General features: G+C 40.4%; 1 protein-coding gene across 3 annotated transcripts in view; it reads right to left on the minus strand.

Moving 5' to 3' along the window:
- Positions 1–1,412: 1,412 nt before the first annotated feature.
- PIK3C3 (phosphatidylinositol 3-kinase catalytic subunit type 3) overlaps positions 1,413–18,358 on the minus strand; it is an 83,443-nt gene continuing 66,497 nt past the window's right edge. For 2 of the 3 annotated variants that reach the window (XM_088152740.1, XM_088152742.1), the window contains exons 25-26: positions 11,491–11,616; positions 1,413–4,597 (exon numbers count right to left, since the gene is read on the minus strand). In XM_088152740.1, coding sequence (XP_088008866.1) covers positions 4,583–4,597; positions 11,491–11,616 — 141 coding nt within the window. In that variant the 3' untranslated portion in view covers positions 1,413–4,582. The remainder of the gene's footprint in view (positions 4,598–11,490; positions 11,617–18,358) is intronic. The other variant, XM_088152741.1, reaches the window with a different exon arrangement.

Here is an 18,358-nt window from a genome sequence, read left to right on the forward strand (position 1 = left end):
TTTCACCAAAAAGTGACTTTGGGTGGCATACAACAAGGTGATAAAACAGTGAACATATAAAAACAATTACTTTTAAAAAAATTAATGAAGAAGTGAAATTAATTTAAGAATCCTACCTTCACATGCACACAATGGAATCCAGGGGCATTTGCTTGAGGGAAGGGAAGACAGAAAAGTCAATTTGGTGGCCATGACCATGCAATCACAGCCATGCCATTTTTTTACACAGATAGAGTTTGGACTTTGATCATATGGTCATTACTGTCATCTTGCATTACTGTCATCTTGACTTTTTTTTGACAAACTTCCCCCTTGAGGACGCCCATGATGAAGTCTCAAGTGGTGATGAATGACCTGGAAAAGGTTCTTAAAGTTCTAGTAAGTAGGCCAATCAAAACATTATCTTGTTTGTGACAGTTGTAAAAAGGTGAATTTCATATTAGGGAACTTGAAAAAGAATTTGAAAACTGGCAATACTGTAATGATGCTGTTACTGCAATCTACAATCTATAGTTTGGCTACATCTGGAACATTAATTGTACAGGTAGCCCTCATTTACCAGCAGCCTTGTTTAGCGAAGTTAGGACGGTTGGGGGGGAAAAAAAAAAGCAAGCTTTGCAACCAATCCTCAGATTTACAACCGTCACAGCATCCTGCAGTCACGTGGTTGCCATTCGGGCACTTCACAACCAGTGTGCATTTGCAGCCTTCACAGAATCCTGTAGTGATGTCATTGCCATTTGCAAGCCTCACAACCAGCTTCCAACAAGCAGAATTTAATGGAGAACAGAGAAGTGAAATCGCAAGTCATGGTCATATGATGTCTCACTTAATGACCGCAGTGACTCGCTTAATGATGGAACTGGAAGTGATGTTGTAAGTCCAGCATGGTCACATGATTTTTCACTTAGTGACTGTGGCACTTAGTGACACAGTTTCTGGTTCAAATTGTGGTTGGTAAGAGAGGACTACCTGTAGTTGTATAGCTGCAGATGTTTATGGAGGATCCAATTATTGGAATCCTTTTCAATCTGGATTTGAGCCTAATCTGGGGACAAAAATCAGCTTTGGTGATCCTGGTAGAAAACCCTTGGTCATTTTTAATTTTTATGTGATGGAAGGAGGAAAGTTGTGAGAAGCTTTTTTATTAACAGTACTTCATTCATATAAATTAAATCAGGTTTATTTTTTCTCCATGCCCTGCCTATTTTTGGACCTTTTCAAGCACAGGAAAGGTTTAGTGTGTGACCCTCATTCCAAAAGAGGTTGTGCACTGACTCATGTAAAATATTTATTTATTAGCCCAATTAATCAATCACTCTAATTAACAGAAATGTCAGCCAAGAGGCAAAATGTCTGAGTTCAGTAGGCAGGAAGGAAGTTTATACAGAGGACATTAAAATTGCTTCATTTCGTTCCACTTTTTTATTGAAAAGCAGGCTAAAAATGCTTATAAATACATCTTATAAATGTATAATTAAAAGAAATAAAAGAAACATGCGTATAAATTGCTTCTATCTTAAGCAATGGGCATTAATGTCTGGGCAATGATACTGATACTGAGTTAATATTTGTGGTAGGTTTCCCCACAAGAAAAATATCAGCACAGTTGTTTCCCAGAAGAAGCTCCTGGTTGACCTTGAGCAATCTCAAAAAAGCTAAGTAGAGTCAGACATGGTTAGTGACTGGATGGGAGATATCAGTAAGAAACCCCTACGATGTTGGTTAGAATGGGAACTTGAAAAAATCACAGAAGAAGTTAGTGTCAAACCCTTCCATAATGTGGCAAAGACAACTGTGTGGATAGGTCCATGTAGTCCTCAGCAGTCAAGCTTAACACAGAGTTTACTTTTAACTTTAGCAACTTTATCCATACTGAAAGTTGATTTGATTTTATCACCTAGAATAGACAAATAGTAGCATAACATTGTGGTTATAGAGCAGACCAAACAGCACAAGATACAAATGATTGTGGAAAGCCAGAGAGAAAGCAATGTGAAAGCCAGACCACGCTTGCACAATACCTTTATAGAATTAACCCATTTTCTGGTTTTGTGTAATTCATTGAATCCCCAAACTGGATTTGTACCACACAGTAGGCCACCCAAAACCCTAAACAAAGTCAGAAGTACAGTTTCATCTGAAGTCAACATATGAGTCAAATTGTGGTTCCGGTGCTTAATCTTTACCAGAATTTGTAATCAAAGTTTGCAATCAAAACATTTATGACTTGGCTCCACATATGTAGATCAAGGTGACAAAGTTGTTCTTAAATTAACTCTCCCTTCCAGCCTCCAGACCCAATGGCAGGATGCTACTATAGCTTCAAACTGTTCTCCTCTAGTGTGTGTCTTTTCCCACAATTGGAAGGGGCCCCAAGGATAATCTTGTCTAACCCTCTGCAACGTGCACACAAACCAGTGAAGCTATCCATGGGAGGTGGCTGTCCAGCCTCTTCTTAAAAGGCTCCAGAGATGGAGAACCTACAGCTGCCCCAGGTAGACGTAATTGCACAGATCTTACTGCCAGCTCTTTGATTTTTTTCCCCCCCCATCCTCAGAAGATGCACAGGATATGAAACAGGAGGCCCATTATAAAGGTAGCTGGGATGTTGGTCAAAGTATACCAGCAAACCACAGGCATCAGCTTAGAAGATCTTCCAGAAACATTAAATATGGCCCAGTGCGTTCTACACACACTCAAACCCCCTCCCTTTCTATGCCTGAGAATTTTGGGTATGCGTGCATCTATTCTCAGGCAAAATTCTCAGGTGCATACACGGGGGTGGGAACCCTTCCAATTGTTTTGTGACTGGCCTTTACTTGGGACGTCGTCCATGTCATTTTTCAAAATCTCAACAGCTCCACAACACCCCACATTTTGTAGCTATCAATCGTCAAATATATGAAAACTGGAAACTTTTATAGAAGTGGTAAACTGAGCATTTGGAACCGCACAACAATTGACTGAGATTTCTAGGTTTTACCTCTGCCACAATAGGTGCACAGATGGAAAAGAGTTTATCCCGTAGTTATAAACTCTCCCGAGTCCAAAGCCAATGTACTAGATTGTGTGGCTGAAAATAGCATTATGACACAAAGCCCAGGAGAACAATTTGACTTTATGGATTGCACCTTCCCCAGAAGAGAAAACATTTTTAGCACTCGAGAAAACAAGAACAGCACAGAGGAGAATGTGGCATTTAAATAAGAAGGGGAAAAATTGGTTCGAGGACAATTTCATAAGTCAATTAAAAATTAAAAAGGGAAGGAGGAGAAGGAGGAGGAGGTATCTCAAAAGGCAAACAAGAGCCAATAATTATAATGAAGAAAGTCTTAAATGCAACGTCCCCCCCACTCCACAAGATACACATACACTGGAAGCCCATATCTATTTTATCTCATGTTGTGGTATCATTACAATAAAATGTCCCTCTGCACCAGTTAACTAACACAATAAAGGTGGATGGGGACAATCCTCAGCACATGGAACCTAGTTTTTAACTGAAAAATTATACCAACCCAATTAAAGAACAATTTTTTCCATTATCATTTTGTGCCGCACAATCCATGCATATTGACAAGGAGCTATGAGATAAATGCAGAGATTATTCACTTCGTGGTAATTTGTACCTGCAAAAGATGCTGCAGTGTAAATACTCTGCGGCCTACTGCAAGAGATTAATCTTCAGCTGTAGTTGGCTTTATTCTTTTCTGCAGGGAAGTATTTACTCTAGCCAAGCGGTATCTGAAGGTCCACCATCAAGTAAGCCAATTTCAGAATACTGGCCTAAGAGTTCAAAGAACCTAGTTTTACAGTCATAACAGGCTGAAGTGTGACCATCTGGAATAGAAACTGCTAGAAATAAATGTTTAAAAAGATTTTATATCTAAGAGTGCAAAGAGCAGAAAAAGAAAATTGAAGAAGCCTAAATAAAGAGAATTTAAGATTACATCAAAGGCATTTTATTAGACTTGGCATATACAGTCAACATACGTTATTATTTATAAAGAAAGTGAAAACATTCATTTTCCTGTCAGGCCTTTCACGTCCATGGTTGATATCTTTCAGCACTTTGCTTTGCTCTAAAGGCCAGATCTGCTGATAGTTCATAGGATCCCTTTCTCTAAAAGGAGTCTGTAGGATGTAACCTACTCTAAAAGTATGGGCCGACTCAATTTGCACAAGTTCTAGAAATAACCCCAAACCTCAGTTCCAAGTTCATAAGCTTTGACAATACTTGTCTTGCTATAGGTGTGTTCTTCTAGAGGGACCAGTTAAGTGCAAGGCTACATTTCATGTTTTTTGTCCAAACAAACCACAATAATAGGTGCACAGATGTCCTTTAACAGCCATAAGACATTTATTTTCTTCTTATCATTTTGGCTCTGGAGGGCATTGCTCTGTTTTCCAAACCGTTGCTGATATACCTAGAGTGAGGGACATATACCCTTGACCTAGTTTGAATGGCAATTCTTGATAAATTGATTATCCAAGCTAGCAAAGTTACATCCTTATTTGATGTTATCTTCAGCAGCGTGACAGAGCAGCATGAATTCTTGCCTTCAGATGTGGTGGGGACTCATTTTCTCCAGTACTGAGGAGGAGGAAGAGAGAAAGAAAACATTAAGGAAGGCATCATCTTTATTTCATTTCCCCACTGCAAGCATTTACTTTTTACTTTCATCAATGGGGTTTATGCTGGAGTACACTGGGCTGACTTGGAACTGCCTCAACACTATCAAACTCCAGGGACCTCAGAGTTAGAAGTTTGAATCATCACCAGCACCAGCAGCATCTATGAGGTTCTCCAGGATACAAAAGCTTTGTGAGTAGCGCCAGTTTCTGTACTTACCCAATGCCAAAATAAATGGGAAGAGTTGGTCAAGAACAAAATTCTCATGCTCTTATGCCAGCTTTTTGGAAGACCAGGAAAGTCCCATTGGAGCCCATGGAACATTTCTTCCCATTGTTCCCCCTACCCATTTCAAGTAAAGCCTCACTTCATCCTGTCGTCTTTCAGTGCTGGCTAATTTTTTTTTTTAAAAAAAAGGGCAAACTGCAAATGTTAAACTTGACCCAAATGCTGAAGAAAAACAACATCCCTTTAAGGAAAGTCAGTGTCCTGTTTTTCCATATTACAGATGGGGAGGGGGAAAGGAGAATGAGAAAATCGGTATACTCAATTTATGGCACAGTTGAGATTGGAACTTGATTTTCCTAACCATTTCTCTTAGTTATACCTGTCCTCTATGAGAAGGTATGGCATTATCAAGAAGGTCAACATGTGCTCCTTCAGCCCCTACGAGACCAAGTTTGGTTTCTGCTCCTGCATCGGATTTGGCAGGCTTTATTAGCCTGACAACTTAGGGAAGAGAAAGAAGGGACCGGTTAACATTCACCTGGCAAAGAACCAAGAACAGAGAGGGGAAAAAAAATCTAAGTGTGCTCAGAGGTATACTGAGGCATAATACTTAATGTTAAAATAGCCGTTTTGAGAGTGCTTTACATGAAATTATCTTGGAGGAATTTTTACAAACCAGCGAAGAAGGGTGGGCAACCTTTGGATGGCCTGGAAAATGTTTAACTTTCTGGAGGGAAGTAAAAGGACTGCCCCTGCCCCCCCCCCCCAATTTTGGGAAAGAAGCACAAGATTGAATTTGTCTTTGCTTTTTAAAGCTGTCCTAAGCCTCTTTAAGATTAACGCTACAATTTTTGTGTGTTCCTATATCAAAATGCTTATTGGCAATTTATGATGCCTATTGATAACTTATCATGCTTTTTCGTAATTTATTCTGTTTGAATGGTGAATGACTTCTTAGGATTTCAGAAAGAGCTCACAAAGTGGGTGGCACACAAATAAATATTGTACAATAAATTAAAATAATGGCCAGTGATTCTGGACCACTGCATCGCCCTAAGTTGGCAATGCAACTGGAAGGCTGCAGAGGAGCAACAAATGGGTTCAAGATCCAGAGATTGCTCACTCCTGCAATATAATACAGGATTTTTATAAATATGAAGGGAAAATTGAAAGGCAGGTGGTTGGCTAGGACTGACTTGTTAACTGGCAACAGAAACAAAACATTCTTGGAGACACGTTTTCTCACCCAAACCATGAGTTTTACCAGGGAGCCTGCAAAACTCAAGGGACCATTGGATAGAGGGTATTCCGTATAACTTCAGTTTCTTTTCTACGCAACAAAAGAACTCACAGACCAATTGGCAGGATGTTTAATTTGGGGCTTGTCACAATCCTAGAACACCACACTACATTGAAATGACAGTCCAAACCCATTTCTCATTTATGCTGTCTCTCAACTCAACAATCCAGGGAAGTGATAAGCCTCAAGCCTGTCTTATAAATGAGGTTAAGCCAGCCTGGGTTTCATTCACTTGGGAACAAGCAAATTTGATTGAGACATTTTCTATCTCTGAAAACAACCACCAGCAATATTAAAGTGAAGACAGTAGCAGACATGGGCACAAGTTAATACTGCGGTCAGATTTCTCCCTTTTTAATGGGCCCAAGAGCATAATTTGTCCATAGACATCCAAGATGTCTAGTGCTTAATAGTGAAGTCCCCAAGGAATGGAGAAATAGTCTTGTGTGCTGAGAGCCAGGCTAAAATATATGAAGGAGAGGTGATTCCCTCAAAAGAAAGAGTTGTAAAACCCTGTTGCAATCATAGTACAGGTACACTCAGACAACCCACTTAATCTAGTTAATGAATTAACCCCTTTTCTCTAGGAATAATTTTGAAATGATGGACAAACACAGGTACCAAAACACTAGGGATCATTAGCTTTATTTTTAGAGTAGGCCTGAAATTCAGTGATAGGAAATCACCTCTAGGTAAGATATGAATTTAATGAGTGTATGTGTGGCAAATCGATTAAAGAAGAACTGGATAAGGGAGGAAAAAACACTGTATTGCCTAATTTTATCCTAATTTCTTCAAATCTATAACTTCTTTAATTAGTAAAATTTGCAGCCTGTAAATGATTAAAAAAAAAAAACAACAACCCAGAATGCAACAGGTTTACATAACGGCAGGCATGGTTGACTCATGTGGACTGATGGAGGTTGGGCAACCAGAGATAGTTTGACTTATCCTCTGGTTTATGCCCCATCACACCCTATTTACCCTTGGGAGAGAATGAGAAGGAAAACACCACAGATGGACTTTCCAGATAAGCCCTATTTATGTGGGGCCGCTTCTAGCTTCTGTGTCTGCAGCCAATATGAAGGTTAACCCCAGCTGAACCTTCTCTTCTGGGTTTATTTATTTGGTATAATACTGCCATCATACTCATAGTGTTTTGCAATATAAAAACAAATATCAAAACTACCCAATAAAAAGGATCTAAATAATATAACATAAAAGCTGTGCTTGTTGCTCTGTTAGGTTCCCTCAACCATCAGTCATCTTAACCATGAGAAACTCTTTAGACAAGCTCTGTTCTCAAGAGGCTCTAAACCCTGGGAGAGAAGGCCACCTATAGATTTCCAAGGGAAGGGTGTTTCACAATGTTGGGGTCACAAGGGAGAAGCATGGATTTCTGCCCCACCCCTCCAAATCTTCCGTGGGGTGGAATCCTCAGTATCCCCCCATTTGAAGCTGACAGTTCTGCAGGTCCCCGGGTGCCAAGCCAAATAGAGCTTTACAGCAGTAGGAAGCCATGGAGATGACTTTGGAGAAACTATTTAGAAAGAACAACATGTGCAAAAACATGGTTTGAGCCCAGGAAACAGGGAAAGTAGTAGAAAAAGAGACACTCTGCCTCCTTCCTGACATCTGGGGGAATAAGAGGAAGAGAAGGAAAAACATAGGCAGGCTTGCAAGACTCTGTCAGTAAAGAATAGTTCTAGTCTTTGTGTTTGGAGTCTGTTTTCTGATCTGGACAACCTCGAAGGACTGGCAACAGGTCAAAACTAGCACTTTCTTTTCTGGGCACAATACAGGTGCCCAGAAGCCTACTGGTAGACAACCTAGAAGCTACAACACTGGTGATCCATGCCTGTAACAGCTCTCACCTGTCCAAAGGTGGGCTGCCGTGTTTTGCACCAACTGGAGCTTCAGGACTGCCAGCCTTGCAAGGTAGTCCAGACAAGAAACACACCCAGAAGTGCTAGCACTAACTTTATCATAAGGTAGCTCTCTCCCCCCTTGCCTTTACAGTCCAAGAAACTAGGGAAGGTCCCTTCTGAGATGTTTGCCATGCCCCCATTCCTTCTGGCGACTCAGCTGCTGTTTATCTGATGGCTGCCTAGTCTGCAGCTCTTCCACTTGTCTCCCAAGATCATTCCCACATAGCATTACAATGGTACTCTTCAAAGGGAGCTCCATATAGAAGGCACTAATATAATCCATGCAATAAACAACAATGGCTTGGGACATAAAGATGCCCTTCACCTTGGGTTGCACTACTTGGGTTTCTAGGTTGGCACAACCTGCAAACTTTTGACACAGTTGATCAGCATCACTCACCCAGCTACTGAAAGTGTTAAAATAAATCATATTTCAAGTTCTTTCCTCTGCTACATAATGACTCTCACCCAGCCCAAGCAGCTTCAATTATTCCAGGCATGATCATTCCAAACCCAGTGTTGTCCCAATGTGCCAATCCTTGCACATTTTTTTCTTTCTTTCTATGGCTGTAGCATCCTTCTTTTTTTAAGCTACATTATCCTAGAGATTAGTCCCCGGTGGAAATCTGTCAAGAATTGGTGTACTGCTCTTAATAAAGCACTAGAAAATCTCCTGTAAGACATAAGTGGCTTCTGGTGATGTTTTCTAGTTAATTAAACTTGATAACCATCAGTAATAATATATATTTACTTAGGGTGGTGGTGATGGGGGGAGGGAAGAGGCTCATAAACTGTAGGGAGGAAAAAAAGGCAGGACTGTTGGCTACTCTGGTTCAGATAAGAGCTTTTAATAAGTATCTGCTCTTATAGAAACGATCAACTTCACAAGTCACTTTGGGCAGGAATTAAAGCACCAATTGATTCTTCTTCTAATTAAAAGAAGAAAAAAAAAACTTACAGAAGACAGCCATGGACTGGACGAACACATGCAGAACCAAGAGTAACACTTAGGAAAATGATAAAACAATTGGAAGCAATCTGATGGTCTGAAACAGCCAGGTTATACAGAAATTGGGTATCTGCGTGGAAGTGCAAGCTTTGTTATTGCTTTTAAAAATTAAGTTTGGGACCAGCCTTTTTTCCTGCTCATGAGTAGGAGGAACCAATCCCAGGGTGCAGTGGCTGAAGATCTGGATTGCTTGCCTTCACTAAATTCTCCAGTCTTAAGACTATGGGGACAGGAGGCAAGCTAACCATGACACATCTCCTTGTTGGAAAGGATTCTTTTGCTGTGACTGTGTACATCAGTGTTGTCCAAACTTGGCCACTTTAAGATGAGTGGACTTCAACTCCCAGAATTCCCCAGCCAGCCATGCTGGCTGGGGAATTCTGGGAGTTGAAGTCCACTCATCTTAAAGTGGCCAAGTTTGGATAACACTGGTGTACATAGAATCAAAGATTTTCTCAATAGCAATTGATCAACAAATGCAAGGGCAGGTCTGTAGCATTCATACTTTCCTTAGTTATCCAATTCAGTTGAAGCTATTTTATGGAACAGTATGGAATTCCTTCCTTCCTTCCTTCCTTCCTTCCTTCCTTCCTTCCTTCCTTCCTTCCTTCCTTCCTTCCTTCCTTCCTTCCTTCCTATCTGTCTATCTGTCTATCTGTCTATCTGTCTATCTGTCTATCTATCTAAACCAGGTCTTCTGGAGGCAAAATTCCATGCAGGCATACCAAGTCTCACAGATACTTTACAACATTTAAAATCTCCCTCTGCTGAAAAAGCTGGCCAGAAGATCTGCCTTCCCTGGTAGTCTCCAAGAAAATGTGGACATCACTGTTGTCAGTCAAGAGTTTTCTTAGGCTACATCTTGCCTAATGCCTAGGTCCACAGAGTAGTATGCCGGCTGCAAAGACCAATATTGCTTGAGTGCTTATTGGAAGGTTAGGTTTTGAAAACCACCTGATTTGATTTTCCAGCTACCTCATTCAACAAACTGTGGGTCCCTTCACACTCCACTGGATAATGTTGGCCGTGGACAAAAGGAAGAGTGTAGGGGAAGGAAATGGAGGCACTAACTGAATAAATGATGATAAATAAATTATGATAAATGAATCAATGGTAGACTTAGCAACTTAGGAGCATCAGCTCAGCCCAACTATACTGTTTGTTGAAGCAACAATTTGAACTCATCTCACATCCTCTACCATCAAGAGATATACAGCAATGGAAATTGAGAAATCAATTGATCTCCAGTTAAATTGAGCCTCCTGACATTCAGGAGGGCCACAAAGGGCCATTCAGGGGACAACTCCAGGGTTGGGGGATTATGGGTGGGCATAGGAATAGTTTGCTTCACAGAGGTCTCCTGCTCCTGTTCCTATCATTAAAATACCATGAACATGCCAAAGAGAACCCTAAAACTGGTTACTGCAACCAGAACCAGCCCAATCAATTAGATCAAACAGAGAAAAACTGTTATTGATTCATATTTTCGAGTGCTCCAGGGAGCTGCTTTTCTGTGACAACTGTCTGGACACTGTGGAACAGTCTCCTGGTTGAGATTAGGCTAGGCCCTTCCTTGTTGATGGTGTGGAAGCTTTCAAAGACAGCGATGTTTACTTCCTGTTTTTATAGTTTGTTGTTTTATATTTGGGGGGTGTTGTTTTTATGGTTGTTATACTGTAGATGTTTCCCTTAGTTTTTTATCATCCTGTTCTAAAAGAACCCAGCACTTCCGAATCCCATTTTGGGGATTAGAAGATTAGGAGTAGTGAGGGGGGCTGGAAAAGAAATAGAAAGAATTCCAGTGATAAAAAAATCCATTAAAATGGGAGAGGAGTACTTTAACAGTTTACTCCAGTTCGGCTTGGAAAAACTCCAGGTAGGAAAGGTTCACTAAGGTTCTGCCTTAATGGACTCACACATAAAAGAAAGCTGGAAGTTACTATTGTAGTTTCCAAGATTCTGTATTCTAATTTTTGCATTCAAGTTCTTTACTGAAGTCTATGTGATGCTTGTTTCCTTGATTGTGCTCTGTGGTCTGGGGCATGACAAGAAGAAACAGAAGTGGGGAAATTCCCAGAGGTCTCCCATTCCTATTCTCACTCTTAATTTTGAGGGGGGGGGGAAATGCCCCAATGATCATTAACCATGCTGATACTGAATTTCAGCAGCATTATCTCAGGAAGCTATGGGACTGCATATGGGGTACTGGGGGCTATCTTGAGACTGCACATGGGGGATCTTGGGATTACCCATCACTGTTCCCAGGAGGAAAATGATAGAATAATGTTGCTTTCATGAGCTGGCAATCCTTACTTAGTTCTGTTGGATGATGAAAGAGGAACCCAAAGTTTTTTGATGTGCTCTAGGAAAATCTTGATGAAGTTCTTACCTGAGCAAACTTATGGATCTGTTCCACCATTGCTGCAAAGAGAGCATGGACACTTTCATCAATCAAGCTCTGCATGTAGTGTACTGCCTCCTCGTCAGAGAGATCCAGACGGAACTTGTCTTGAACCTGAGAAGGAAAGGAATGGAGGATCCAGAAGATGACTCTGAATTTAAGACAATCTCCACAAAGTAAGCAGAAAAATCTATCTAGCTGTCTGTCTGTCTGGTCTTAAAAATGCAGACAAAAATCTCATATTATACTCATTTTCCTCACTGTGTCAACCTAGGGTCACCAACTGTAGCAGAAACCTTGTGATTCTACCACTCCAATAAATTTATGCAAGTCAGACATTTCTAGATGTGTATAAGCATGCATGCATATATGTATGTACATGTATATAACTGCCAGCAACCACACTTCAAAAAAGGCTAAGACCAGGACAAAAAGTAAATGCTTTTTAATTTGAAATCAATTATCTGTAAAATAAGATGCCTCCTTCATACAACTTGCTCTTTCCCATATCCATATATCAACCATTCTCTTCCAGACACAAACCATTCTCACCCACAAAAACATAGGTACAGAAAACACATTCCTCTCTGTTCTTCCTACAGTAAAAAAAAAAAGGAAGGAAGGGAGGGAGGGAGGGAGGGAGGAGATGGTATAAGAGAGAGGGAAGAATAAGGGAGAAATAAACCTGGATGGGGAGTGAGGGGAGGGGAAGAGGTAAGTGGGAAAGGATGGAAAGAAAGAAAAAATAAAGAAGCCTTGCTTAAGCACTTCAAGGGTTAAATTCACCAGGCAAGCAACAGGTAATATTCAGAGTAATCTTCAAAAGCACCCACTTTGCAGTTGTGAACCTGCAGCCGCTTGCCCCTTGTGCTCATACCTTTGTTTTCAGCAGCTTTTCCCTGCTTCACCAGCAATTATTTAGGAGAAAACCCTTGTTACCCTATTGAATAAACAAAGTATTTTCTGGTAGATACAGAAAATAAATAGACATTTTGCACATTATGACAATCAATTGCCATAGCCCATTAAGTTTGGATTTGTTGATAAGTTGCAAGCTTGGAATAATTCCAGCAAGGAAACTATAAATATTCCATCGTGGGCTGAATGTTCTGTGCCACATTTATGGTGTTTCCATATTATACATAGAAGGTGCTGCGGCTGGGTGAGTGTTTTTCAATTTTATAAGAGAAAAGGGTTATTTTCTGAATGGCTCACTGGCGTGCATGTATACACACACACACACACACACACACACACACCTTAATTTTTCTACAGCAGAAATGGATCTGTCTGCATGGTAGTTTACATTATCTTTCCTTTTTTTGCAAGGGGGAACTGAAAGAGGTACATGCAATCTTTTGGGGCTCATGGGTACATCTAGAATACTGAGAACTGTATAAAATGTTTGGTGCACCTGGCCAGACTCAAACTATTATCCCTGCGTTATTCTGAGAGCAGGTCAAGACCTTTTACTATACAGGTACTCTTTGTTTAGTGCCTGCCTCGTTTAGCGACTATGTGCAGTTACGACAGTCATGAAAAAGTAACTTTACAACCAATCCTTGCATTTACGACCTTCACAGGTCCATAAAGTAAAGCAAAGAAAAACTGAAGTAAAATCATAAGCACAGTCATGCTTTCATTTAGTGACCATTTCCCTTAACGACCTAGTTGCTGGTCCCAATTGTGGTCGCTAAATGAGGACCAGCTGTACTTTAACCCTAAGGAATCTCTGGATGGCCTGATTGATTTAATTCTGTTGTAGTTCCGTTCTTTACTATTGGTAGATTGCTTTATATATATATTTTATTTTTATATGCTGCTTTGAAGAAAAAAAGAAAAGAAAAGAAAAGAAAAGAAAAGAAAAGAAAAGAAAAGAAAAGAAAAGAAAAGAAAAGAAAAGAAAAGAAAAGAAAAGAAAAGAAAAGAAAAGAAAAGAAATAGCACTCAATTATGCATTCATACTGCTACATTGGTTGGAACCTCTGTTCCTTCAAGTGAATGTGCAATTAAAGTGGGATTCAGTTAAGCCCAGAATAGAAGAAATCAGTGCAACGTAACGAACTATTTCTTTGAGGGTCATTGTAGGATCAAGATTAATGAGCACAGAGTCCAGTTAGAAAATGTCCCACAAAGCAGGTAAAAATTTGGAGAAGTTGGGGGAAGGGGAATTAACATGATTTTGTCTTAAGTCTGAGCACTTGTGAAAGCATTTTAGCAAAATCCAAAAGAGAACTGCAAGTGGACAATGATTCTGCCTTCCGTTCTACAATTCACAGATAGACATTTTGCATGCTTGCTTTTTTTGGGGGGGGGGGATTTTCTATTAAAACTAGACCTTGTTTGTACAGCAGTTAAAATTATAAATGCCTCCCTAGTAAACAGTATCTTAGAAGAAGAAGAAGAAGAAGAAGAAGAAGAAGAAGAAGAAGAAGAAGAAGAAGAAGAAGAAGAAGAAGAAGAAGAAGAAGAAGAAGAAGAAGAAGAAGAAGAAGAAGAAGAAGAAGAAGAAGAAGAAGAAGAAGAAGTAGTTGAGATATAATTTCTGCATTGCTTCTACAGAGGATGTTACAATTATCTTTCCAATAGCATCTAATTAGGTATGGATTTTAGACCGTTTGTAAGTCCTGACACTAAAGTGGAAGGACAGAAGAAAACTGAAGATTACAAGTTATTGGTCCCATATTGGTCTAAGACATAATAAATGATAATTCAATGTTTTCTGTTGCATCAAATTTACTTTCAAAAAGGCAGCATGCTTTTCTGGTAAATGTTCCTTCCACTATGGAGATGAATAATAGGGTAGGGGCGGAGTGAGGGAAAGGAAGAGTTTTTATGATCAAAATGTTCCTGAGACTGAGGTTTTTTCAGGATCCAAAGGTGAACGATAGCTCTTTCTTAAACCAGAGAAATAAATATGCCTGTGATCAGCTTTCATAAAAAGGGTGGGATATTCTTCTTACAGTTCTTGGATACTTTTGATCATGCTAACCACCAGTCTTCCGCTCTTCCTCTTCCCAATTAGACACTCCTGAACAAAGTTGAACTATCTGGAATTCTCTTTTTTCCTTGATATTGTGCAGATTTCTTCAGTAAATCTTCAGGCTTCTTTACTCCATTTCCTTGCATTGTTGCCACAGAAATTCAAGCAGCAAATGTGTCTGTTTGCTTTGATGGAAACAGAAAGCTGGTGGGAATCAACCTTACCATTTGTCTTCTGGGAAAAAGGAATTTTGTGACTGATCATGGTCACCATGACAGGCATTTTATGAGAGGGCTCATAGCATGTTTTTGAAACTCTAAAAGGGTCCACCAATCCAATAAGGTTGGGTGTCCTACCCAGTCTTAAGAGTTCCTCATCTCAAAATGTTGGGAAATTGGACCAGTGATTTTCAATATTTACACTGCTGATATTTGGTGGCATTTGGGGAGGAAGCTTTGAGGACTATGAAAAAAAAGAGGTGCAGGATTGCATGCAATTCATCTTTCACTCCATTTGCAAAGCATTATAACACACTTTACTAATTCCTTCTTTGCATTTTGACGCAATGTTTTCCTAGTTATGTTTGGACAAAAGAACCAGAATATAAGATTGCAGTTGGTGGTTGAGAACTTGAAAGAGGTGCCAAATTCAGCCCTTGGCATCTGCAAATAAGGTCAGCAAAAACTACTTACTAAAACCTTGGGTGGCCAATATTAATTATTTTATGCTAGATGGATCAAGACATGACTTCTCCTGTTGAATTATTGACTCTTTCCCATATGGAAAGCTATCTGGCCTCAATGAAGTGAAGCTAGTGTGGAAATGGGAGTACACGTCACCTTTTCTACATGGCTTTTCTACCAATATAAGTGGACCAGGAAATGGAGGAAGACCTTTCATAATATAATGTAGCACCCTAAAAAGATTCTGTTAATGTAGCCTTACATAAAGTAGAATTAGCTCATCTGGTCGTGTTTCCTGCCTGGTCTACCTGGGAAGGCTGACATCAATCTTGCAAGTTTGAAAATACAAGTCTCCCACCATCTCCTTTACAGCCTGAGAAGCTAGGGAGGGTCCCTTCTGAGCCTCTTGCTCCACCCATTATCCAGCTGCAGGCTATGCCATCTCTAATTTGACCGTTCCCTAGGCCGAATCTCTTCGCCCTGCCTCTCAAGGCCTTTCTCACATACCATTACAAATTCCAACATAGTAGGATGGTCACAATTTGCGGAAGGATGACTTAGAGTAGCCCTATCCAAACCGGGCCACCTCTGGATGTGTGGGCTTCAACTATCAACATTTCCCAGACACCAAATATCCTTGTAGACAATTGTGGGGGCTGAAATCCACACCCCCAGAAGCCCCCAGTTTGGGGGGGGGGTATTTTTCACTACAGCCCCATTCAACTGCAAGCTCAAACTATCAACCGAGGATCCAACACGTGTAATATCGTATCAGATAATACGCAATGTAAGAAAGTGATTTTCCAAGGCTTTAGAAGGGCTTAGAAAATACGGTAACTGTGAAGACAGCTTTTTATACCGATACACATCACAACTCCCCAGGTTGCTTTCCATCAGTGTCAGTCTGAACTGCAAATTCTGCTCAATAGCTTGGAAGATCACAGATAATGCAGCTTCTTTCTCAAAGAAAGACTTCCAGTGCATTTAAACAAATTGACCATCTTTCTACCGCATTTGCCTTGTCCATATGTGAACATCAATCCAGAGCTACTGGAATTACTGACGCCGAGACTCTTTTTACTTACCATTAAAGATGCCAGGTTAGTAAACACCAGTGAATCAGGTTCGATAAAGGTTAGCTCCAAAAAGCACAAAGCAAGGATAGTTTACACTTCATCCATTCAGTGACCTCACTGGATAGATATTTTGATTAATCATTTATTGTTCAGCTTTTAGGGAAGGATTTGTTCTGTGTAAGCATAACACCCACTGTTTTGATTTTTGTATCTCCTCATTATTGATGAAACCAGTTCCTACATTCTTGGGAGGAACTAGAGATTGAGATCTGCCCTATTATCAAGACATAGTCATACTGGATCAAGTTAGTATGTAAGAGGTCTTTATATATAGACATTACCAGGTTAGCAATTTCTACTCTAGAGATATGGACCAACTCAACCGATCAGTTCTCACTACCTGGTCCAGGACCTCATGGGAGGTCTAGCCCATTATGAAGGTAGAGAGTAGAGGAACTGGCCTTGAGGGGCAGGAGGAAGAGTTGCTAAGAAGACAACGGCCAAATAAAACAGGCCTGAGTCCAGGGCACAAATGTAACCTGAGAAAACGTCTCAGACGAGCCCCTCCCTAGTTCTCATGAAGATAAAAGGAGCGAGAGGGAAAGCGCATTCAGACTTGCAAGATTCTTATACTATAACTTTACAATAAAAGTAGTACTGACCTACATGCCATTGGATTCCTAGTCTGATCTACCTTAAAGGGCTGACAAGTTCTTTCTCCCTCCCAAAGCCTTGCTCCCTGTACCTCCTCACAGAGAAACAATGGTGTCATGGGTCTGGAACTGTCTTCTCTCCTGCAGACTCTGCAGGAGGAAGGAATAAGTTCAAAAACACCTATGTGAAAAGACATTTGGACAGAAGGGTGTTTCAAGTGTGTTCCTTAAGTACCAAAGAGGGAAAAAGCGTGATTGCAGTGCAAGCAATAGTGGAAAAATCAACTATGTGGTGAATCAAAGTTGAGGTTTCTGGGTGTAGGACTTCAAGGTGGGCAGTTGTGAATGTTCCTAATGGGTTCTCTGGCTGGCTCTCTGTGCCTTGTATTTCAGGTAATTAAGTCTAACCTCCCACTCCCCCCACTCCCACTCATTTATTCTCAAGGAGCCCCTCCTTGCAACCTTGCATTCTGCCAATGAGTAAGTAGAATTTGTTCAGAATATGAAGACTTGAATAGAATGGGATTTAGTTTAGGCTCTGCACCAGGACTCAAGTCTCTAGTGCTTCTGACCACTACTTTCCTTTCCTCTATTTCTTCCTGGTTAAGTTGGACGTGGCATATTTAAAGCCATGGGTTCCTAGAAGCAAAGTTTTGGGAAGCATCACTTAGCAAAACAGCAGTAGGCAGGGGTTTTAGAAATGGGGTGGGGCTTTACTCAGTGATGTCATATGACCTCATGTAGGTCCCAGTAGAGCAATCTAGCCCACAGGTCAGTTTCTATCCCCTGGTATACTACAAATGGCAATGATTCTCCAAGGACTCAGAAATGGGTTTTCCCAGCTTCCTGACTGTCATTTTAACAGGAGATTTGTGGAATCCTTCTGCATACATTGCTGTATCTGAGCTACAGCTCCTTTAACCACATCTAACAAAAGCAGGAGGAAGAAAAAAACAGGAAGAGTTCAGATACGGTCGTCTTTGATCTCATGAAGCAAGCAACACAGAAAAATTAACATTTATCTAACCAACTCAGTTCATCTAACCAACTAGGAACATGATTCTCCCTTCTTGTGGTTTCAGACATAAGACTGCCCATAACATAATAATCTTCCCCAGAGGAATAATGGATTAAGAAGCTACAGAATAAATTTAGCTTTCTTTTTTTCCAGGGAAAGGCTAACAATGCTTGCCTCAGCTCCTCAGGGCAATTTGGTATCAATGTTTAATGACCATATGTTGCAGATTCAGAGTTACACACACACACACAAAGCAGAGTATTCACATCCAGTTCACAGCTTGTCCAACAACCTTCTATAAATGCCTCCCCACCTAGATATTTCATTCACACAGCTAATTATTAGTCAATCACTCTGAAAGCTACAGTACCTGTTGCCACAACGTTAGCGGTATTACAGATGCTTGCAGTGATTCTTGAATGAACCACTTCATAGAAATTTCA

The sequence above is a fragment of the Python bivittatus genome, unplaced genomic scaffold (genome assembly GCF_059951505.1).
Source record: "Python bivittatus isolate LINGU-HERP-01145 unplaced genomic scaffold, Pbiv_v1 ctg000570_np1212, whole genome shotgun sequence".
Classification (NCBI taxonomy): Eukaryota; Metazoa; Chordata; class Lepidosauria; order Squamata; family Pythonidae; genus Python; species Python bivittatus.